The 24,503-nt window shown below is 38.4% G+C and overlaps 1 protein-coding gene across 4 annotated transcripts in view; it reads left to right on the top strand.

Annotated features, from left to right (window-relative positions):
- MANBA (mannosidase beta) overlaps positions 1–24,503 on the top strand; it is a 121,770-nt gene that overhangs the window by 20,212 nt on the left and 77,055 nt on the right. For all 4 annotated transcript variants that reach the window (XM_082728982.1, XM_082728984.1, XM_082728985.1 and 1 more), the window contains 3 exons: positions 6,180–6,303; positions 21,552–21,727; positions 22,631–22,741. In XM_082728982.1, coding sequence (XP_082585108.1) covers positions 6,180–6,303; positions 21,552–21,727; positions 22,631–22,741 — 411 coding nt within the window. The remainder of the gene's footprint in view (positions 1–6,179; positions 6,304–21,551; positions 21,728–22,630; positions 22,742–24,503) is intronic.

Genomic DNA, 24,503 nt, shown 5'->3' on the forward strand with positions numbered 1-24,503 from the left:
AGCACAGGCAGACAGAATGGCAGGCAGAGGCAGAGGGAGAAGCAGGCTCCCTGCCGAGCAAGGAGCCTGATGTGGGACTCGATCCCAGGATGCTGGGATCATGACCTGAGCCGAAGGCAGCTGCTTAACCAACTGAGCCACCCAGGCGTCCCACCAATAGTATTTTAGAAGTTGGGCATCTCTTTCCTGCCTGCTTCATGGGATGGAACACTTGAAATAAGAACCAAAAGGTTATACAAATTTTTTGAAGAATCGTTGTCTTTCTAGATTTTTTTCCTGAAGCATGCCTCTAACTTAGGTAACAACAGAAAAAGAAGAAAAATAGGTGACCGATAATGTAATTTGACAAATTATTTTTTTAAGATTTTATTTATTTATTTGAGAGAGGGAGAAGGAGGACATCAGCTGTGGGAGGGGCAGAGGGACAAGCTGACTCCCACTGTGTGGGGAGCCCAATGTGAGGCTTGATCCCAGGACCCTGAGATTATGACCTGAGCCAAAGTCAGATGCTTGGGCTGACTGAGACACTCAGGCACCCCTACAAATTATTTTTTTTAGCATTTAAGTTTATCCAACTTTTCACCAGACTGTATGGTTTATACTTATTAGTGATTCGTGTTACTAGGAAGCTTTCTGGAAATACTGATATATTTGCTGATGTGTTCTTATATTTTACTGCTAGGTTCACATAAAATCTAATGACATAAAAAAAAATGACAAAATCCACATGATGATTATTTTTCCTTGAGTTTCATCTGAGTCTAAATGACTTGAGTTTATTCCAGTATGGTTGGATTAGTTTGCTCTGTGGCATTAATTTTTTGATTTTATTTTTATTAAAAAATTTTTAATTGTGATAAAATATCCATAGCACAAAATTGGCCATCTCTACCATTTTCAAGTGTGTGGTTCACTAGTATTAAGTATATTCACATTGTTGGGGGACAAATCCCAAGAACCTTTTCATGTTGCAAAGCTGAAACTCCATACCCATTAAAAAACAATTCCCAGGGATGCGTGGGTGGCTCAGTAGGTTAAGGGTCTACCTTTGGCTCAGATCATGATCCCAGGGTCCTGGGATGGAGTCCCGCATCGGACTCCTTGCTCAGCAGGGAGCCTGCTTCTTCTTCTGCCTGTTATTCCCCCTGCTTGTGCTCTTTATCTCTCACAAATAAATAAAATCATTAATAAATAAAAACTTTTTATTTCCCCCTCCTCCCAGCCCCTGGAAACCACCATTATTTCTGTTTCTATGAGTTTGACTACTCTAGATACCTCCGATAAGTGGAATCATGCACATTTGTCTTGTTGTGCCTGGCATATTTCGTTTAGCATAATGTTCTTCATGCTGTAGCATGTGTCTGAATTTCCCTTCCTTTTTAAGTCTGAATAATATTCCATTGTATGTACATGCCACATTTTATTTATCCATTCATCTGTCAGTAGACATTTAGGTTACTTCCTCCTTTTGGTTATTGTGAATAATGTTGCTGTGTATGGATGTACCAATATCTCTTTGAGATTCTGCTTTTAGTTCTTTTTCATCAAGACCAAGAAGTGGGATACTGCAGTGTATGGTAATTCTATTTTGAATATTTTTGGAAATTGGCATTTGGTTTTAAAAAAACAAATGTAAGCATTGGTTTCACGGTGAAGATATTGAGAATATTTTTCCAGTATTTATTAGCTAAAGCCTCAGTTAGTAAATTCTGATTATTTAAGTTAAGTGGCTCTCTTCAGACTGGCTGGATTTATCACTAAATTATGTTTCTCTGATACAAGTACTAAGGTCAAAATTATACCTCCTCTGGTTTTATTCAACCTACTTATATTTGTGTCAGTGTCTCAATACAATTGTTTGTTCCTACTACCGTAAAGGAATGGTCTGTAACTGAGCAGTCAGGTATCTGTGGAATACTGTGTACTGAGACTTGTTTAAAATTCACCTTTTGTTTTTGGCCTTCGGCTTCAAATGGCACAGTGGTTTGAATACTAGAGTTTGCGCGTTTTCTCTCTCTTCTTCTGTCTTTAATCTTTGAGAACCTCCTGAATCCTAATGTTACTTTTCCAGTCGTCAGTGAAAGGATGTATATGTTATGCATATATCCATGTAGTGGTTTTCCTCTACCCCACCATTCAGTTTGTGGCAAATAAAATACACTTTCGGGGCACCTGGGTGGCTCCGTTGGTAAAGCTTCCGCATTTGCCTGGAGTCGTGATCCTGGGGTTCGGGGATCCAGCCTGCTTCTCCCTCTCCCTCTGACCATCCCCCCTGCTTGAGCTCTTTCTTTCTCTCTTTCTAGTGAATAAATGAAAAATCTTAAAAAGAAAGAAAACACACTTTCAGTTTCTCTAGATAGAACAAAGCCCTTATCACTGAAATCAGGAGTCAGACCCAAGATTCTGCTCTCAGGGTGTGTGGAACACTAACCCTGGGGCAAACTTAACCAGAGCACTGAATTGCATCTTGATGTTTCTGGCTAGACTAGCATGGTCTAGTGGAAAAAGACCTGAATTGGAGAGCAAGTCAGGAATCTTAGATCTGAATTCTGACCTTAGGACCAGAATGATCTTAAGCAAGTCCATCATTTATGTATGGAGCTAATCCTTCCCTTCTTGACTGTGTTGATAGGAGCATACAGTGAAATAATAATGTAAATGCATTTTGCATGCATGAAGGGCTATATAGCTATTCAGAATGTAAGATAGTGTTTGTACTTATTTTGGAGACTTATTTCTGTGGTTACAGACTTCTAAGTGTGTTACTGATTATATGAAGTTAGTGGAGTAGCGCTATCAACACAGGTCCCCTCTTACCTCTGCTTTCTTCTCTGTTCAGCCTGGATGGTGGGGCATATCACTTCAGCTACCCTCTTAGCAATATTCTCCACCACCCCCTTTTTTTTTACCCATATCTCTGGCCATTCCTTCTAAGTTACTTTATCCAGATCAACCTATCCCTCTTAGAAGTTGTATCATTCATGCTTTGCTCTGTTCCAGACACATTCCTCCTTTAATTTTGTACCTTCTCTAAACTATCTCATTTAGCTTCACTTCTTCAATAACCAGTCAAATTTCTTTCTTTTTTTAAAGAATTTATTTATTTGACAGAAAGAGAGAGATTACAAGTAGGCAGAGAGGCAGGCAGAGAGAGTGGGGAAGCAGGCTCCCTGCGGAGCAGAGAGCCCAGTGCGGGGCCTGATCCCAGGACCCCGAGACCATGACCTGAGCCAAAGGCAGAGGTTCAACCCACTGAGCCACCGAGGCGCCCCACCAGTCGAATTTCTAATGACTTCTAATATTGTATCTAAAGTCCAGCCCTCCAGGCCTTATACTGATTGCCTACTTGGCATCTTCAGTTGCCTGATTCACAGGGACCTAAAACTCAGGATGTCCAATACTGCATTTGATCTGAATCCTTCTCCCAGGGTTCCCTGACTTGCTGAATGGAATACCATCCAGGATAGTTGTTCAAGCCAGAAACCCAAGAGTTGTTTTTGATAACTCCTCCTCTCTCTTTTCCCTCCTCCAGTCCATTCCTAAGTCATTTTGACCATGTGGACATTACCTCTTCAATAGTTCTTTAATCTTCCTGTTCTCTATTTCTTCTATCATGCTTGAGTTCAAGCCATCATTTCTTGCGTGAAGTATTATCCTGGCCACCTAACTGCAACCTACAACCTAATTTACCTTCCTCTAATTAATTTTACATAGAGCAGCCAGAATCTTCTTTTCAGACAAAAATCATTATAGCACTGTCCTTAAAACTCTTCAACAGTTTCTCATCGCCTTTCTCATTGCTAAAGTAACAGATCTTTGTTTAGTCTGACTCATGCCCACTTCTGTCTTCGTCCCATCTCTTCCTATTGTTCCCTCTTCATCTCCTGGAATATGTCATAGTCTTTTGCACCTCAAGGCCTTTGCACATGCTGTTCCTTCTTCTCCTTCTTCTTTTTAAAGATTTTACTTATTTATTTGAGAGAGAGAGTCAGAGAGAGCATGAGAGGGGAGAAGCAGACTCCCTGCGGAGCTGGGAGCTGGATGCGGGATGCGGGACTTGATCCCGGGACTCCCGAGATCATGACTTGAGCCAAAGGCAGTCACTTAACCAACTGAGCCATCCAGGTGCCACATGCTGTTCCTTCCAGAAGGGATGCTTATACTTCTCTCCTAAACACACTGGACAAGTGGTACTCGCCCTTCAGATCTCCATATGAAAGATACTATTATTCAGGGAAACCTTGCTTGATACTTTTCTTTCCTCTCCCCCATTAGATTGTTCCCTGTTGGTGTCTTTTGCACTTGTGATTATTTATTCAGCACCTGAATTTCCTGGATACTGTGAACACTATAAATGGAAGGACTGTCTGTTTTGTACACTGATGCACTCCTGCCTGAAATATAAAAGGCAGTTCACGAATCTTTTTTGACTAATGAAAACTTTTATCTGAGGAAGTTTTATGAATAAGAGTGATTTGTAGCCCTTGGTGGGGAAAATAGTTTGCCTTATAAGATGTTGAATATTTTCGCCCTCCTCCTTATCCCTGTCTCTAATAAAGGAATTACATACTTGAACTTATAAACTCTTTAATAAATAGCCCCAAGATGACTTTCATTCCAGACATGAGAATCTGATGCTGAAATGGTGAATTTAGACAAATGTGAATAGTATAAAGTGGTTTTAATTCTCTGTTTTTCTCTGTAATGGAAACTAATTTATCTCTATCTCAGATAAATACAGATCTTAGGAAATACTTAAGTGAGAACAGTTTGGCCGATTCCTCAGGCTCTATTCTACAAATGCTCCATTCAGAAAGAGCTTACTACTTATTGTGGTGTTTATTCCTTTCTAAAGCTCAGCTCATAGCCTCAATGTGTTTATTATCTTTATTTTTAAATGTTTCCTCATTCTTTATAGCTATCACACTTAAATAGAATGTTCTTTATGGTTAAATACAATGATAGGTTCAGATACATTTTGGAGAGGTTAAAGAGTGCTTCAATGTCATATGCTTTTGAAGAGTAAAAGTACATAATCAGATTTTAGGTTCTTAAAACATTTCTGCCAAACAACTGTGTTGCATAGGTTCATGTATTAGTTAACTGTATTAGTTATCTATTGCTGTATAACAACTTATGCCAAAACTTACCAGCTTAAAATAACATTTGTTATCGTAGTTTCTGTCAGTCAAGAATCTGAGTGTGGACTAGCTGGTGCCTCTGGCTGAAGGCCAGTCGTGAGGTTACAGTCAAGTATGGACTGGGGCTGTGGTAATCTCATGGCTCTACTGGGCCTGAAGTGTTTGGGCCGAAGCTTATCCATGTGGTTATCGGTAGGGCTCAGATTGGCGTCCAAGCTCACTTACTCATATGGGCCTCTCCACAGAGGTCACCTCACAACGTGGCAGCTGGCTTCCCTCATGGCCTGGGGATTATGGGAGAGTACCCAGAACAGAAGGTGCAGTTTTTTTATAACTTAATTTTGGAAATGGTTATCACCTCTCCCGTATTCTCTTGTTTAGAAGTGATTCACTAGGTGTAATCCATACTGGAGGAGAGGGGATTACACAGGGCATGAATACCAGGAGGGGATCATCGGAGGCCTTTTTAGATGCTCTGTACGGGACACACACATATACACAAACACTATTGTGTACTGGATTGTGTGTTCCTCCCTGATTTTTTTTGTTGAAATCCTGATCCTCAGTTGCTAAAACTGTAACCTTGTTTGGAGATAAGGTCCTTAAAGAGGGATTAAGTTAAAATGAGACTTTTAGGGTGGGGGATCAAGTATGAATGATGTCCTTTTAAGAAAAGGTAATGTGTGCGCGTGTGTGTACGCATGCAGGACACGCATTCACACACACACACGACACACGCAAGCACACACACACACAGAAAAGACTATGGGAAGGCCCAGTGAGGTGGTTGTCTATAAGCCAAGGAGAGAGTCTTCAGAGGAAACCAGACCTGCCAGCACCCTGATCTTTGACTTGCCAACCTCTAGAACTGTGAGATAATACATTTCTGTTGTTTACGCCACCCACTCTGTAGTATTTTGTTATGATAGCCCTAGCAAACTAATATACATGTATGTAATATTTTAGAAGAACATGTTTTCCATAGTGTTTAAATTTCATGGTAATTGGGATCTGGTTTTTTTCCCCTTGACATTATAGGAGCAGAGTTCCTTTGGTTGGGACTGGGGGCCGTCCTTTCCTACCCAGGGCATCTGGAAAGATGTCAGAATTGAAGCCTATAACATTTGTCGTCTGAACTACTTTGTGTTTTCCCCTATATACGGTAAGCTAAGAGATGTGATTTCTTGTTTTTCTTTTTTGAGCCTCCTCTATGTGATAAAAATTGGGCTTATAATTTGAATATGTAGATATACTTTTCAGAGACTCATTTAAAAAAATTTGTGGCACATTTATCAGCATTAAAAATATATACAAACTGTGATTTGTCATGAAAATTTACAATATAAAATAGGAAGGAGGTAGATAAACATTTTTAAACATATTTTGAAATGAAAAAGAAAACAAGCGGGGCACCTGGGTGGCTCAGTGGGTTAAGCCGCTGCCTTTGGCTCAGGTCATGATCTCAGGGTCCTGGGATCGAGTCCCACGTCGGGCTCTCTGCTCAGCAGGGGGCCTGCTTCCTCCTCTCTATCTGCCTGCCTCTGTCTACTTGTGTTCTCGGTCTGTCAAATAAATAAATAAAATCTTAAAAAAAAAAAAAGAAAGCAAGCAAGAGCACTTGAGGTTTCTCTGAGCTAAGTGTTCCCTTCTAACAGAATTGGGCCTGCTGCCTTGTACTGCTCTTTGTGGTCTCGGTTCTCACTTTCAGAACTCCAGCTGTGCTGAATTCTTAATTTGCTCCCATCACTGGGCTGGCTGTCCATCACTGCACTGTGACATACTAGCTTTGTTAAGACTTGGAAATAAACTGGAATGCAAACAAGGCACAAAGAAAGTTTCGTAAGGTAAAGAAATACTACTTTTTCGGCCGAAGGAACTATTTATAAGAAAGGAGCTTTGAATAAAACCTCAAACGTGTCACTGACATCAACAAATCAGTGAAAAGCCGGTCAGATATTTGTTGAGTTGTTTGCCCGGCACTGTGTATGTTTGGCATTGAAAGGACCTAGAGTATACTCTTGCCTGCACATTGGTTGGGGTGGGGATATGTGAACAGTTTACCACACCAAACAAGGCTGTAATAGGCTTGTGGGTTGGGAGGCCCTGTAGTTCAGAAAACCAAAGATCAGGGAGGATTTGTGAAGTCAGGGAAACCAATGAAGGGGGATCTTTTCTTTTTTCCCCCCCTGAAGATTTTATTTATTTATTTATCAGAGAGATAGAGTACAGGCAGGCAGAGTAGCAGGCAGAGGCAGAGGGAGAAGCAGCCTCCCCGTGGAGCAAGGAGCCCAATGTGGTACTTGATCCCAGGAACGTGACCTGAGCCGAAGGCAGAGGCTTAACGCACTGAGCCACCCAGGCATCCCATGAGGGGGTTCTTGAATAATACCTCGTGAAACTTGATCCAGTTATAGGCAAGCCTGCTGGATGGAATCAGCAAGAAGATGATGGGTCAGTACAGGAGTTCCGTTATCTTAAAGGTCCTGGGGACCGGAGATTGCTAGTTTATCAGAGCCAAATCTGTTTTCTAAAGGGAAAGACAAAAGCCAATCAGAGATGGTGGGTAATTGAAGTAATTAGGTGCTGCTGGCATTTTTAAATGGGAAAAGGGCATGAAGAGATGTAATTTAAATTGCATGTGTAAATGTGGCCACTCTAGTGCTTCTGAACTCTTCAGAGGTGTAACTTGAACTGAGTTTTGCTATTAAATTCAAAGAACAGTTCATTCTTTCCTATTCCCACCGATATTTTTTTCTCAGGTATAATAGAATCTAGTGGAAGGAGAGGTCTGATTTTGCAAAGAGTTATTTATTTAAATTGTTTTGAAGTTTAATGAATGTTTTAGGTGGTTTGCGAAAAGTGCTGTTGTGTTCTAGACACCCTGATACCTGCAAATATTTGAATAACACTGTTCTGGTTTAATTTAAAATTTTGAATATGAAACTAAAATTTCTTCCTGAATATGAATCATTAGAGTTCAGTTTATTAGTCCCTAGTGACTACGTGAATTTTATTGGAATTAAATCTATTTCAGTGATGTTTAAAATTTAATTTAGATTCAGTGTAATTCCCCATTTCAATTACATTTTTGATATTTTGTGACTGCAATATATTTTGTACTTAATATAGAGAAAAATATGCTTCCTGTTCAGAGGATATGCCCTGTGCATATTAAACATCAGTTCTTACTATGATTAATTCTATATAGATTTCAATGTGGTTGTTGGATGTAATAAAGAAAATTGAAGCATAAACATGTGAAAGTGAGGAGAGGAACTTCATTTAGGAGTTTTTTTCAGAGCTCTTTTTCCAGTTTTCCTTTGGAAGACCGCAGTCATCACTGAAATCAATAGTTATTTAAAAATTGAAAAATAATAAAGAGAATAAGCTAATATATTTTATGCATTTATTTGGTATATAGTATGAGGCAGGCACTGTGAGAGGTACTAAAAGGTTTTTAAGAGGATTAGCTCATAATCAAAACTAGACAAATATAACTTTTCTTTAAAATCACATAGGTTGGGTGACTGGGTGGCTCAGTGGGTTAAGCCATTGCCTTCGGCTCAGGTCATGATCTCAGGGTTCTGGGATCGAGTCCCGCATCGGGCTCTCTGCTCGGCAGGGAGCCTGCTTCCCTCTCTCTCTCTTTCTCTCTGCCTACTTGTGATCTCTCTCTGTCAAATAAATAAATAAAATCTTTAAAAAAAAATAAAATAAAATCACATGTGTTTATTTTTGAAGATTTTAGTGTGAAATGAGGCTGTCCAGAACTAATGCAGACGGGACTATCTTGGGGAATAGTAATACAGATAGTTTGTATTTTATACTTTTGCTCGACTGTCTTCTCTAGATTTCTATGCTGAGCTTATATTCCTTCTGTAGTAAGGGAAGAAAGTCAGTAAAACAACCTATTTAGTAATTTCAGCCAACTTGTTATGAAGGGCTTAACTGATTTGACTGTGTGGCACTTTCTACCTTCTCCCTATTGAGGCTAGAAGAACGTAACCTTATTGTTTTTCCAAATGTTCAGTTTATTTATGAATTTAAAACTAGTAGGTTTACCACCGAAGGTGAAATAACTGACCATAACTTCCCAATTTAATCGTGTGCAGATGACAGTAAAAAGTCTTTTTAACATTTAAAAAATTAACTTGAAATTCTTATGAATTAGTTTACTTTATATATCTATTAATACATTTACAAACTTATATATTTATATCAATTCATATATATAGATAGATAGATATCCTTTTCTGCATTCTCAGTCATTATAATGATGGTTTCTAAACTTTTTCACTTTTTAGTATCCTGTGGTCATTTGTTTGATTTTGCCCTAACCTCAGCTTCCTCAATGATTTCCACCCATTCTTAATGTTTAAGATAATAAAAACAAATTTATATTTGAAAAAAATACTGAGGTCAAAGGAAAACAAGAATTACTCCCGTTATGTCTTAGGCTTCTGTCATTCATTTATCTAGGTATTAAGAGAGACCAATTCATTGACATGACTTTCTTTAAAACCTTATTAGAAAATGTTTATTTGAATAATTCCCTTGTAGCCCTGAAATAGTCTAATCAGGTTTTAAACAGCAGTAGCTGCTCTAGGGCACCCACATTTTCAGTGTCTTGAACAGTGAAAGATTGACTCTGGTATTGAAAAGGGAAGCCCAGAGGCTTTTTACTGGATGTAGAAACCTAGGAAGATTTTCCTGTTCTTTTTTCTTGGGGAGGGAGTAGAAGAATGACCTCATCTGCTGGGGGACTGGGGGAAGTCTCTCTGGACTTGGGTTTCCAAGGTGGGGAGGAGAGATGGGGAGAAGATAGCTGGTGGGGGTAGATGCCCCAATTCCAAAGATTAAGACATTTATAAGCAAATAATCTGGCCCAAACGGCAGGCCTTGTCTGGTGGTGGTGGTGGTGGTGGTGGTGTGTGTGTGTGTGTGTGAGAGAGAGAGAGAGAGAGAGAGAGACAGAGAGAGAGTGAGAGAGAGAGACTCATACATATATTCATTTATTAATTGTTTTTTCCATGCTAGGTCTTTAATATTTGTAATCTGATGTAAATTGTTCACATTATGCCCAAAAATGTATTAGGGAAGGTTGATCATGTAGTTTTATGAGCTTTTCATAAGATTACATAAGCACATTAAGTCCAAATCTATAATAAGTATGTTCTGATGAAATGCTGCATTGTTACCACAGCCAGGAAAAAAAAAATAGTATAGAGAAGTTTTTCGGTATGTGAATCCTCCTCTTGAGCTGAGGTGAGCTGTGGGTCTTTGACCTGGGGTGCTTGTGCACTTCCACCATCTCAGAGATGCTGCCTTCCCCTGACCCGATCCACATTTCCTTGCTGCCTCAGCCTAAAGTGCCCCCTCCGTCATTCTCCAAGACCTAGCCTTTGGGTTGGAGGACTTAGTTTGGCTAGATCCTAGCCTTCCCCACAGAAGTCTGTATTGAAGGTCGTTGCTCCCCTTCGATATAGGGAATGTAATTACAACATAATGATGATTTGTCAGTCTTGCACAATGCCTTGTTTGATGCATTTTTTGAATGCATTCGTTTGAATCACTTTTTCATCCATCTTCGAATTACTTTACCCATAAAATAACATTATTCACCCTTGAAAATATCTTTATGGGTAGGTAGGTTGCTTGACTAATCTCTCCTGTGATTAGCTTCTGAATAGATTTTTTTCCCTCTGGAATTTACCAACTTATCTTTGGGGGGAAATTGTGTTTTGCGGTCTGTTTTGCCTTAGTTTCATCTTTGAGGATTTTGTCCTGCTGAGTAAGCGAGGAGGTCTTGCTGCTTGGTAAAAGAAGGGGGAAACAGCTGTTGTAACTAACTGTGAGCCTGCCTTTCTGGCTAATGCAAGCTGTTAGCTCTTTGAAAAGCAGCTGCTGAAGGCTGTCCTATAATTCTAGCAGGAGCACAGGAAAATATCCTGTGTTTGAATTGAAACCTTCTGTGGCTTGATCATTTCAGCTTGTTGTCACTGCTTTTCTTCACATGCACAGGAGGACCTCAACACTGCAGCTTTTCATCACTTATTAAAGATGCAAGAAGCAAGCAGGCGAAAGGAGGAGCTGTTAGATGCTCAGCAGGGTGAAGCTAATCAAGGCAGCTATCTTTGAAATAGCTCCTGCCCCGCCCCCCAGATAGAGCATTGGTTTTCTTTTTTGTTTTTTTTTTTTTTTAAGATTATTTATTTATTTATTTGACAGAGAGAGAGATCACAAGTAGGCAGAGAGGCAGGCATAGAGAGAGGAAGGGAAGCAGGCTCCCTGCTGAGCAGAGAGCCGGATGCAGGACTCGATTCCAGGACCCTGAGATCATGACCTGAGCCAAAGGCCCTAGAGCAATTGGTTTTCATCTTACATATGCAACCTCCCTTCCTTTGCAGATCCTTTTTCCCATGCTGACCCGAATGTTCTTCCATCTCCGTGTTCATTCTTAACCCCCAGATACTGTCCTGTATTCTTAACTATGACCTTTGGGTATATTTCTCTATGTAGATTCAACCTCTTGCTTCTTTGGGTTGGGATATAATTTATAGTGCCTGTTAAGGTTTACAGACAGTAATGATTCAAGAAATATATTTGTATTCTTTGATGCTCCCATAACTGTTGTCATGCCCTTGTGAGATAGTTTAGGTTACAAAGATGGTATTTTGACAAATGAAGGAACTGTGGCAACATATAATTATACATTTAGTAGAGGGTCAGACACACTCTATGGTTGTAGATTTCAGCATTCTTTTTCACAGACCCTTTTATTAAGAGGCTAATATTTTATTGTTTTATTCTGCCCTCCCCCCGTTCTTTGTTTCACATTGAATGTATCTGATACTTGGACTTAGGATTCTGAAAGACAAAAAGTACCTTTGCTTTTATCATTTTATTTTATTTTATTTTTCCATTATGATAAGCATACTTCTTTTTTAAAAGATTTTATTTATTTATTTGACAGATAGAGATCACAAGTAGGCAGAGAGGCAGGCAGAGGGTGGGGGGAAGCAGGCTCCCTGCTGAGCAGAGAGCCCAATGCGGGGCTCGATCCCAGGATCCTGGGATCATGACCTGAGCTGAAGGCAGAGGCTTTAATCCACTGAGCCACCCAGGTGCCCGATAAGCATACTTTTTAATCCCCATCACTTATTTCCCCTATCTCCCCATCTACCTCTCCTCTGGTAGCCATCAGTTTGTTCTCTATAGTTAAGGGTCTTTTTCTTGATTTATCTCTTTTTTCCCCTTTGCTCTTTTGTTTCTTAAATTCCACATATGAGTGACATCATGTGGTATTTGTCTATCTCTGACTGACTTATTTCCCTTAGCCTCTCTCTAGCTCCATCCACATTGTTGCAAATGGCAAGATTTCATTCTTTTTATGGCTAAGTAATATTCCATTGTGTGTGTGTATATATATATATATATATATATATATATATATATATCACCTCTTCTTTATTTATTCATCTGTTGATGGACACTTGGGCTGCTTCCATAGTTTGTCTGTTGTCAGTAATGCTGCTAAAAACATCAGGATGCAGGTATCCCTTTGAATTTGTGTTTTTGCATTTTCTGGCTAAATACCCAGTAGTGTGATTCCTGGATCCTCAAAGCTTTTGGTTTTCCTCAGTGTTTATACACAAATTTCAGCATGTGCCTGCTAGTGTCTTTCTCTTTGAGAGGTGCTTCTGTGAGAAATGCATGCAAAGTGGAGAGCCCTAGAGTCAGGAAACCTGGACCCTTGACTTGTCTTTTGGCTCAGGAGCTTTTGAGTTACGTTCTGTAGTTGGGGCCTCAGGAACCTTGTCTACAAAGTGATGTGGAAATTGCCAAGTAGAAGAAATTCTAATTGAAGAATTCAGTTCTTCTTGAAGCTGGACACATGATTAATAAAGACATTGATACTTGGGGCTTAATTATAATCAGTTAAGGCAAGGGTTAAGATATAGTGTGAGAGTCTTTCTGGTAGTTATGGACACATTTGAATTCAAGTAACTCAGCCATGTCTTATTTTTCTACTTCTGTGTCTTTTTACACTTTCCTTTTTCTCTTAAACAACTGAATAAAGCTTTTTTTTGTTTTGTTTTTTTAAAGACTTTATTTTTAAATAATCTCTATATGCATCATGGGGCTTGAACTCACAACTTCAAGATCAAGAGTCACATGCTCTACCAACTGAGCCAGCCAGGCGCCCCAAGCTGTTTTCTTTTCTGACCACATCTCGACAAAGAAGTAGACCATACGGGAATATAAGAGGAGCAAACTGGTATATCTGAGAGGTTTTTTAAAGGTTAATGTGTTGGCCACATCTACGCAAACTGGAACTGTCTTGAAGGTTGTTTGGATGAAGTGGCAGCACACTTATTCTGGTTATGTAGCTGCCTACTCTTTATACAAATTTCCATCCAAGTCAGATTCTTAGTGGTTGGTTGGTTGGTATTTAAAAAGTCTTCCCTGAATCAGTTTTGGAAAAACTTAAAAGTGAGTCAGTGGCCAGAACCACATTCTCTGACCTTCTCTGGATAGGCTGCCTGATTGATTTTATATGGAACAAACTATAGACCATGGTTTCCTTTGCAGGGAGCGGGACATCAGCGAGGGTATCCCTGAGTCTCTGGAAAGGCCTCAAGTTCTAGAGAGAGCAGGTCAGCCTTGCCTGTTTGCCCTGTTTTGGCAGAATTCCTGTGTTGTCTGGGCTCAAAGTGAGGAGAGGATGTAAAATCTGGTGTAATTGGGAAGGAGACCTGGGAGGAGATTTTGACTCATTTAATCGTTTTTCTTCTTACTATCCCCATCCCCAGTGCTGTATCCATTTTTTGGAATTGTTTGCATTCCACTGCTGGAGAGGTGGGAGTGATCGGTATTTGTTATCTTATTTTGTTTAATCTCCGTCTTTTCTTTATTTTTATTTGTTTTATTTTTTATTGGAGTGTAGTTGACACAGTGTACATTAGTTTCAGGTGTTTCAGTGAGTCTATATGTTATGCTGTGGTCACAAGTGGAGCTACCATCAGTCACTATACCATACTATTACAACACCATTGACTGTATTTCTTCTGCTGTACCTTATTCATTTTATAATAGGAAGCCTGTATCTCCCGCTGTCCATTAGCCATTTTGCCCACCCTGTTCCCCCCAGTCTTCTGCCCTCTGGCAACCATCAGTTCTCTGTATTTATGTAGCTGTTCTTGTCTTTTGTTTGTTGTATTTTTCAGATTCCACATGTAAATGAAGTCATACAGTATTCGTTTTTCTCTGTCTGACTTACTTCACTTAGCATAAAAACCTCTAGATCCAGGGGCGTCTGGCTGGCTCAGTCAGTTAAACTTCTGACTTCTGGTTTCGGCTCAGGTCTATGATCTTGGGGCCGAACCTCAAAACAGCAGGAGGCTCTCCACTCAGCAGGGAGTCTGCTTCTCCCTCTACCCCTTCCCAAGGTTGTGCACTCTCTTTCTCTCTCTAAAAAATAAATAAATAAATCTTTAAAAAACCAGAAAACAAACCTCTAGGTCCATTCTTTTTTGTGACTGAGAGAAATTCCATAATACATGCATATACACCATATCCTCTTTATCCATTTAGCCGTTGGTGGCCACTTAGGTTACTTCCATATCTTGGCTGTTGTACACAATGCTGCAGTAAACATAGGGATGCATAGATCTTTTCAAATTAGTGTTTTTGTTTTCTTCAGGTAAATACCAGTAGTGGGATTACTGGAGCATATGATATTACTGTTTTTGTGTTTTTTTTTAACTTTTTAAAGATTTTTTAAAAAATTTATTTGACAGAGATTACAAGTAGATAGAGAGACAGGCAGAGAGAGAAAGGGGGAAGCAGGCTCCCCACCGAGCAGAGAGCCCGATGTGGGGTTAGATCCCAGGACCCTGAGATCACGACGTGAGCAGAAGGCAGAGGCTTAACCCACTGAGCCACCCAGGTGCCCCGGTATTACTGTTTTTGACTATTTGAGGAACTTCTGTATGGTTTTCCACAGTGACTTCACAAGTTTACATTCCCATTAATGTGCACAACCTCGCCAACAGTTTTTATTTCTTTTTTTTTTTTTTTTTTAAAGATTTTATTTATTTATTTGACAGAGAGATTACAAGTAGGCAGAGAGGCAGGCAGAGAGAGAGAGGAGGAAGCAGGCTCCCTGCTGAGCAGAGAGCCCGATGCGGGACTCGATCCCAGGACCCTGAGATCATGACCTGAGCCGAAGGCAGCGGCTTAACCCACTGAGCCACCCAGGCGCCCCTATTTCTTGTCTTTTAGATTCTAGCTATTCGAACTGATGTGAGGTGGTATCTCATTGTGGTTTTGGTTTGCATTTTGCTGATATTAGTGATATTGAGCATCTTTTCATGCGTCCGTTGACCAACTATATGTCTTTTTTGGAAAAATGTCTGTTCAGATCTTCCTCCTATTTTTTTAATTGGATTATTTGTTTTTTTGGTGTTGGGTTGAATATCTTCTTTATGTATTTTGGACCTTAACCCCTTATAGGATATATCATTTGTGAATATCTTCCAGAATTTAATAGCTTACCTTTTTATTTTGTTGATGCCTTTCTTTGCTGTGCAAAAGCTTTTTAGTTTGATAAAGTCCTGCTTGTTTATTTTTGCTTTTGTTTCCCTTGCCTTAGGAGACATATCTAGAAAAATGCTTAGGCTGGTGTCAGAGAAATTACTCCCTATGTTTTCTTCTAGGCATTTTATAGTTTTATGTCTCACATTTAGGTCTTTAGTCCATTTTGAGTTCATTTTTGAGTATAGCATAAGAAAGCGGACCGGTTTCATTCTTTTGGATGTAGCTGACCAGTTTTCCTAGCACCATTTATTGAAAAGACTGTCTTTTCCCCATTGCATATTCTTGCCTCCTTTGTCATAAGTTAATTGACCGTATAATCATGGGTTTATTTCTGGAGTCTGTTCTGTTCCCTTTGTCTGTGCATTTTTGTGCCAGTGTCATATTGTTTTGTAGTATATCTTGAAATCTGGAATTGTGATACTTCAGCTTTGTTCTTTCTCAAGATTGCTTTGGCTATTCATGAGAGGAGTGATGGGTATTCTTTAGGAAAGGGTAATTTTGTCAGTGCTAGGAGAAGTATGACAGGAAGCTGTATTCTAGAAATGGGTCTTAATTTATAAAAGGGAGCTCTCCTTACCTAGAAATAGGATTATATGTTTAAAAAGTAACAAATAAAAAGAAGTGACCACTTAATACCAGGAAAATTATTGATGATTTACGAGTCTGTATGTGCTTTTGGAAACTAAATTACTTAAATTCTCCATGACTTCTGGAAGGAAGTGTTGTATTCCATTTGGAAGAAGAGGAGGGGGCAAAAATATTTTGGTATAGTGCCTCTGCTGATGACATGATAGTCTTGCAGGGGAACACTTGCATATGAACACCTGCAAGTGTTCATATTCGGTTTTTGAATTCCACAGCCTTAATTTTTTCAGTTGTCAGCTCCCAAGGAAGTTAACTGGATGAGCCCCAGAGGACTGCTGATTTACTTTAGCACGTTTTCCCTGTTAGAAGCAGTAGAAACTTCCAGTAGCCTTTGGGAACTGTATTATTTGTCTTCCTGGCAGAGGCTCTTACAAGCAGAGCCTTCCTATTTTTCATCAAAGAGGAAGTGATAGGAAACATCCAAGGCGTCGGCTTGAACTTGGGTGGTTATTAGTAGGGTAGAACTAAAATCTTTACTTAGAAATTAAAGAAAAGGGGATTTCAGTTCAATGTGAAGACTTTACAATAGCCAAGGCTAGCAAAAAGGAAGGCTATTTTGTGAGGCAGAGGGTTTTTTCATTACAGATATTAAAGAGATTAGAATAGCCTTTTTAGGGAAATATTTTAAGGATGGAGATTAGTAAACATTTTCTGAAAGGGTCAGCTAGTAAACATTTTAGGTTTTGGGGGCCATTTGGCCTTTGTTGCAGCTGTTCAAACTTAGCTATTGTTGTGCAAAGGCAATCAAAGACAACATGTACACAAATGACAGTGGTTGGTGTAGCATGCTTGGCCTGTGATAACAAAATGCCATAGGCTGGGTGGCTTCAACGACAGGTTTTGATTTCTTACAGTTCTGGAAGCTGGGAGGGCTCAGAGTGAGGTGCTGGCTGATGGGTTTGTACTGACGGCTTTCTTCCTGGTTTCCAGATAGCTACGTTTCTTGCTCTGTTCTTGCAGGATCCCGTGGTGGTGGGGGAAGAGAGAAAGAAAAACAGACACAGGCAGATGGAAATAGAATGAGATGAAGGGAGGGAGGGGTCTTATCTTTCTCTGATAAGACCACAGACCTATCAGATTGGGCCTCACCCCTTTGACCTCACTTAACTTAATTATCTCCTGAAGACCTTATCTCCAGATAAGTTGGGGAGTTAGGGCTTCCACAGGTGCATTTTGGAGAGGTGGAGGGGGGACACAATTCAGTTCATAGCAGCTGTGTTCCAATAAAGTTTTATTTATAAAAGGAGGTGGGTCAGATTTGGCCCAAAGACCAGTTGTTTGTCAGCCTTTGGTCTAGAAGGAAATAAACACTTACCAGAAAGTAGACTAGATGATCTGTCAACCTCTAGTTCAAAAGTTTTATGACTCTGTGCTGTTGTGGTTAAAGACTCAGCCAAAAACTATATTTGATGTCTATTATCACTTGATACCTTTAAGTTAAATACTCCCCTATATAATTAAACTGTTAAATTCTGTAAAAATTCTGAGTACCAATAAGACGTAGTTGGGGGGACATTATTTGGTTACGATTGGCATAACTTAGAGGTTAAGTGTACAGTCTCTAGCTTCAGACTGTCATGGTTCATGTTCAAGCTCTGCAACTTACTAGCTTTGTGACCTTGGACAAGTTACGTAACTCCTCCAATTTTTAAGTTTTCTTATCTAGACAATGGTGGTGATAATAGAATTTACCTTATAGAAATGTTGTAATGCTTAAATAAGTTAATACATGTTGAGAGCATAAAGCAATGCCTGGCTCACAGGAAGTTCTTGGTAAATATTATCTATTATTATTTCTTGAAGTAAGAGACAGTAAAGGAAGCCAGAGGGAATATGATAGGGAGCTAAAGATCATGTAGCTGTCAAAGATTTAGGATGTTTTGAAAATAAATACCTATGGATCAAACTGTAGTGTGTGCTTCTGTTTAAAAACAATAAAAATGGGGGCACCTGGTGGCTCAGTGGGTTAAAGCCTCTGCCTTCGGCTCAGGTCATGATCCCAGGGTCCTGGGATCGAGCCCCGTATTGGGCTCTCTGCTCAGTGGGGAGTCTGCTTCCTCCTCTCTCTCTGCCTGCCTCTCTGCCTACTTTTGATCTGTCAGTCAAATAAATAAATAAATAAAAATCTTAAAAAAATAACCATAAAAATGCTGGAAAGGAAAATTGAGAGACTTAGTATATACTTGGTAGGAAGAAAGTATCTTGAACAAAGTGTGGTTGTCTTGGTATAGTTTACTATATCTTAGAAAAACTTGCAGCCTATGGGTGGGTAAACTCCAGAATTGGCTGGATCAGAACAAATTAATTCAGAGCTCATTGACAGGTGTTCCTAAGAATGGATCATTTAAGGGGCACCTGGCTGGCTCAGTTGGTTAAGTGTCTGCCTTTGGCTCAGGTCATGATCTTGGGGTCCTGGGACCGAGCCCCTCGTCCAGCTCCATGCGTAGCAGGGCATGTACTTCTCCCTTTCCCACTCCCCTTGTGCTTGCTCGCTCTCTCAAATAAATAAAAAGATCTTAAAAAAAAAAAAAAGAATGGATCATTTAAGAAATAAAATAGTTCTTAAGTCCAGGATTAGTTTTACTTCCGAATGCATCCAGTGCATCTCTACTTTGGCTTGATGGGGGATGCAGATGATGAGACGTGCTATGATCATCTTTACAGTGGCTCTGTTTGTGGCTCTGCATTTGTAAGGAATGCCAGTTACAAAGTCTTGGCTCATTGATCAGCATATATACTTTTCCTTCATTTGCAGCAAAACCATGATGATTAGTCCCCTCTTTATTTCTAGAAGGGACTTTAAGATATTCATCAGCTGATAACCTTCTCCCATCTCTTTTTCACGGAGGAAAATAGAAGCCACTCGGCAGGAAATTCCTCAGATTCTTGCCATAGATCATACAAAGCTAAGTGCATCTTCACCAGGCACTGTCCTTTCTGTGGCAGTAAGGAATGAGAACTTTCACTGGTGGCTCTCACTTTCTGCCTATGCAGCCTTTTGGGTACTCCAATTCTGGTTTCTCCTGTGTAACTTAAAAAATATGAGTCAGCTTTTCCGCTCTGCTCTTGCCTAAAGCATACCGTCTTATTTTAAAACCAAAACCAAACCCAGATTCTATTCTGGAGACTAAGTGATGTAAGTTGATCCGGTGATGGAGGAACGGGTTATATCGCACATAGTATAAAACACTACTTCAGAATCCTCTTGAAACATTCTATGCCATTCACAGACTCCACTCCCAAAGTGTTGTTCCTTAGGCAGCTGTCTCATCTTTCTTTTCTCCCCGTGACCTTCCTCTTCAGGCTTGCTCCCTTTACTTCCTCTCCATTCCAAGATTTTCCACGTGGCACCTTCTATTCCTTTTACATAGATAGAAATTTCATGTCTCTCTGCTTTTCCTGTTTTTATCCTGTTATGTTATTGTGATGGCGCCCTCTGTAATTTTTTACAATGCCGATCTGATCGTGTTTTTCTTTCTTTCTTTCTTTCTTTTCTTTTTTTTTTTTTTTTTAAGATTTGTTTATTTGAAAGAGAGAGAGAGCATGAGAAGGGGGAGGGTCAGAGGGAGAAACAGACTCCTTGCTAAGTGGGGAGCCCTACATGGAGCTGGATCCTGGGATCCTGGATCATGACCTGAGCCAAAGGCAGAGGCTTAACTGACCGAGCCACCCAGGACCGGGTGTTTTCCTTTTTGTTGAAGAATCTCCAGTGCTCCTCACTGATCTAGGGTAAAGTCTCTGGACTCCTCACATGAACCAGGATGAGCTGGACTGTGCTTACATCCTCTGTAAGGATCTTCCTTACCAGTTTGATTATTGCTCAAGTTTTTGTTAAAGCATTGCTTACGGCTCTTCACCCTTGGTTTTCATCGTGCCTAGAATACTTCTCATCTGCCTCTGAACTTAGCTAAAGAATCCTTCTGGGTTCAGCTAGCTACTGCTTTTTCATAAAGGCCTTCCCTCACCCTCTATAAGTTAAGTGATCTCCCATCCTGTGAATGTTTTTTCAGAAAACTTCATATTTCTCCCATCCTGGAATTATTTCACTTTTGTACTTGGCTATATATCCTGTTACACTCTAAACTCACATGGTCAGGGGCCATGTTTATCCTGATCATCATGTAGTTCCAATCACTTAGCAAAGTACATGGCACATAGAATGTTCTCAGTAAATATTTATTTGTTAAATAATCTACGTTTAAAATAACAGTTGACCATTGAACAACATGGGGATTAAGAGCACTGACTTCCTGTGCAGTTGAAAATTCACATATACTTTTTTTGTTGTTGTTAAGTTATCTCTACACCTACATGCAAGCTCTACCAACTGACCCAGCCAGGAGCCACAGTGGCTCTCCCAAAACTTCACTGCTAATAATCTCTGTTGACCAGAAGCCTTATAAATAACATACAGAGTCGACTAACACATATTTTGTATATGTATTATATACTGTACTTTTACAATAATACTTAACTTTTTCTTATATATTTCTTTTGGTATTTCTAAGCTATGTAGTTCAATAATGAGTTTTTTCAAGTTGTCACAAATCTCCAAAAAGTTTTCCAATATATTTTTTGAAAAAAATCATATATGTGAATCCATGCAGTTCAAATCATTGTCGTTCAAGGGTCAACTGTCTATCTCTGTTTTTTCACATTTGATTAAATCTACTACATCTAAGTTTATACCTTATTATATGGCCTAAAACCTCTATATTTTTACTTTGCTTTATGAAAAGGAATTGAACATATATCAGTCTTAGAAAATTTATGTTATATTTTCATTTGTGATATTCTCTTCATGCCCTATTTAATAAAGATTTTATGACTTATGATTGTAACCTTTTTAGGGTAGAAGTATATATAATATATATACTCTGGTTATTCTTCTTCAGAATGAATGGCTTAAAAAGACACAAAAAACCCAAAATGAATGATTAAAACCTAAAGATTAAATGAGAATTTCCACTGGACTTTTTGTCATGACAGGATCTGTGGAGTGCTTATTAGTTTAGAAGCTGCTTCAGTTTTTCTTCAATGAATCCTAAGGAGTGCAGCAATAATGCTTAGCATATTTCATTCATATATATATGTGTGTGTGTGTGTGTGTGTGTGTGTATATATATATATAATGCTTCTTTATTCTTTTTTTCCTCTGTGCCTTAGATAACCATACCCAGGGGTGGAATCTTGAAATAGAGTCTTCTTTTGATGTTGTCAGCTCAAAGCCAATTTCTGGTCAAGTGATGGTAGCCATCCCTGAACTGCAAACACAGCAGTCATACAGCATTGAACTTCAACCTGGGGAAAGAATTGTTGAGCTGTTTGTGAAAATTAATAAGGTGAATGATGGTACTTCTTCAGAAGCGCTAGATGAAAAGCAATACTATTCAAAAGAAATGGCTAGAAAGGGACTGAGAATGAAAGAAAAATGTACTTTTCCACCTTCTTCACTTTTAACCTCTCATATATTTTATGTATGTTACGACCTAAGGAATGATATTCCCAAATTTTAAGATTAAGAAAATGGAGAATATGTGATTTAACATCCTTTTCTCTCAAGAAGTCAGGGGTATTGTATCTTAATTTTTCTGCACTGTTTGCAGTATCCTAAATCCAGAATAGATTCTAAGCATTACATTTAAATGCAGTGATTATTTTTGTATAATTTTGTATAATTTCTGATTTCAATCATTATTAAATACAGTAAATTTTTTTGAATATTGATGCTTATTTTACATGCAGAATTCTAATTCTAAACTCATGATCTTTCATGAGTAGAAGTTGGCTGGATTTTCCCTTGTCTCTCTTTTTTATTCCTCTTATTGATCATTGTGAACTGAACAGGATGGTGTAAAGCAACATTGTGACTATTCGGATAAAGTGAGAACCCCAAACAATTTCTAGTTCTGGGTTTGGAAGAAGAGTCAACCTCAACATCCAATTCTAACTGTTAAGAATACAGAAAAATGTAAGCGTCAGTGTTAGAAATGGAGATAATTGTTTTTCTGAAAATCCGTGTAACTCTGTTCTTACCTTTTCCTTTTGGTATATTAATCCATGCTAAAACACCTAGCATATTGATTTTTAAATATTACTATGGATTGGTGTAATTTGGCATATATAGAGCCTAGAATTTCTGTGCTTTAATCTATGAGACATTGATATCATGCTCTTAATCACTATTTATTTTGTTAAAAATATGTCATAGATTACTTAGAATGACTTACATTGTTTCTTCAAAGAATGTTACCATAGAAACTTGGTGGCCTCATGGACATGGAAACCAGACGGGATACAACATGACAATTCTTTTTAAACTGGACGGAAGCTTAAGTATTGAAAAATCAGCTAAGGTAAGCTAATACTTTAAAATACTTTGTGAAGAAAAAATATATTTCTTGTTAAAATAGCAAAACATCTTTGTAGGAAAAGAAGAAACCAGCAAAACTCCTGTAACTTAATCACACAGAGACAGTCCCTAGTAACAGTTCTATGCATTCCAAAGCTTCTCTGTGTGCATATGTGTGTGTATTTATATTTGTAAATGAATCAGACTTTACATATTATTTTATTTTATTTATCAATAATTCTCCTACTGTGTTTTTAAATTCTACATTCTATCAAATTAGTATATATATATATATATATATATATATATATATATATATATATTTCTAAAGCTCTGATACTACCAGAAGGTAATAGGGTAACTTGACCAATGCTTCCTGTTCCTATTTTCTGTTCCTCTGAATCAATCATTTTTAACTTTACCTCTTCATTTTCCCAAATAACCTGCTTCTACTGGTGCTTTCTAATTTTTCAGTTTGATGTATTACCTATTGACTTCAAACCTAGAAGATAAGGATATAGCTCTCTTATATGATTCTCTCTTTTGACCTCTTCTTGGTCCCCAGTGTACATATTTTGCCTCCCTCTGCCCATCCAGTGTTGTCAAATGGTCCTTTTCGTTAACTTAGTATTCAGTGTTTACATTATTATATTATGAATATACTGTTCAAAGCTGAATTGCATGGCATACTAAAATCATACTTCCTTTCCTTTGCAACTTTCTCTTTTCCTTAGACTTAATAATTGCCTCATGTTACTAGTTGCTTTTTTAAAAATCTTTTATCTTCCTCTAAATCATATACAAACTCTCTGACATACTTGAAATAACTTTTAAATTTAATCAGCTCCCTAGGTGCTCTATCCATTGTTTATTGTTATTTTCATTTTTGTTCTCTGTAAAAACTCTTTCTTCCAGACCCATTTCTTCATCTCCTTGATCTTGCTTGGTTACTCTCTAGACCTTCTACTTAACTACAACAGTTAACTACAACAGTTAAGTCCTAGAACTTCCTTTTATTATTATTCTTCGAATTTTATTTATTTGTCCTCTGTGAATTCTTGGTATTCTCTTCATCTTTCTTCTGGATTAAACATGGAACCCTGTTTCTTTGGAGCCATGTTTCTCTCTTTTTTTAAATTTGACTTTCCATAGCTACTGATACATTATAGATTCCTGAGAAAGGCTGTGTAGGAAATAACATTTTTGAGAACTTTTTGAACATGCAAATACATAAAGTCTGTCTTCACAGTTATTTGATAGTTTGGCTAGGTATGGAAGTCTAGGTTGGAAATAATTCTCCTTCAGAATCTTGAAGACATTGCTTCATTAGCTTTCAGCTTTTCTATGTTTGTTTTGAAATATAATTATATTCTAATTTTTGTTTTCTTGTACAGGACTATTTTTGTTGGCTTCTAGAAGCTTTTAGGATTTCTTTATCTCTGATAATCTGAATTTAAAAATTTGAAAATGAGTAGATTTTTGTTGTTGTTCTTGTGCTAGTTATCCTTGTGGGTTCTTTGAATATAGAAACCAATCTGAAAGTTTTCTTGTATTATATCTTTTATAATTTTTCATTCATTATCTTTATTTTATTTTTTTGGTATAACTGTTAATCAGATATTGGACCTCCTGAACTGAGCAATATACCTCGATTTTCTTTTCTGTATTCTGTCTTATCTTTTTATTTTGTCTTCTGGTAGATTTAGTTGAGTTTATCTTCAGTTTTTATTCTTATTTTTATTTTTTAAAGATTTTATTTATTTATT

The sequence above is a fragment of the Mustela nivalis genome (genome assembly GCF_964662115.1).
Source record: "Mustela nivalis genome assembly, chromosome: 4".
Lineage (NCBI taxonomy): Eukaryota > Metazoa > Chordata > Mammalia > Carnivora > Mustelidae > Mustela > Mustela nivalis.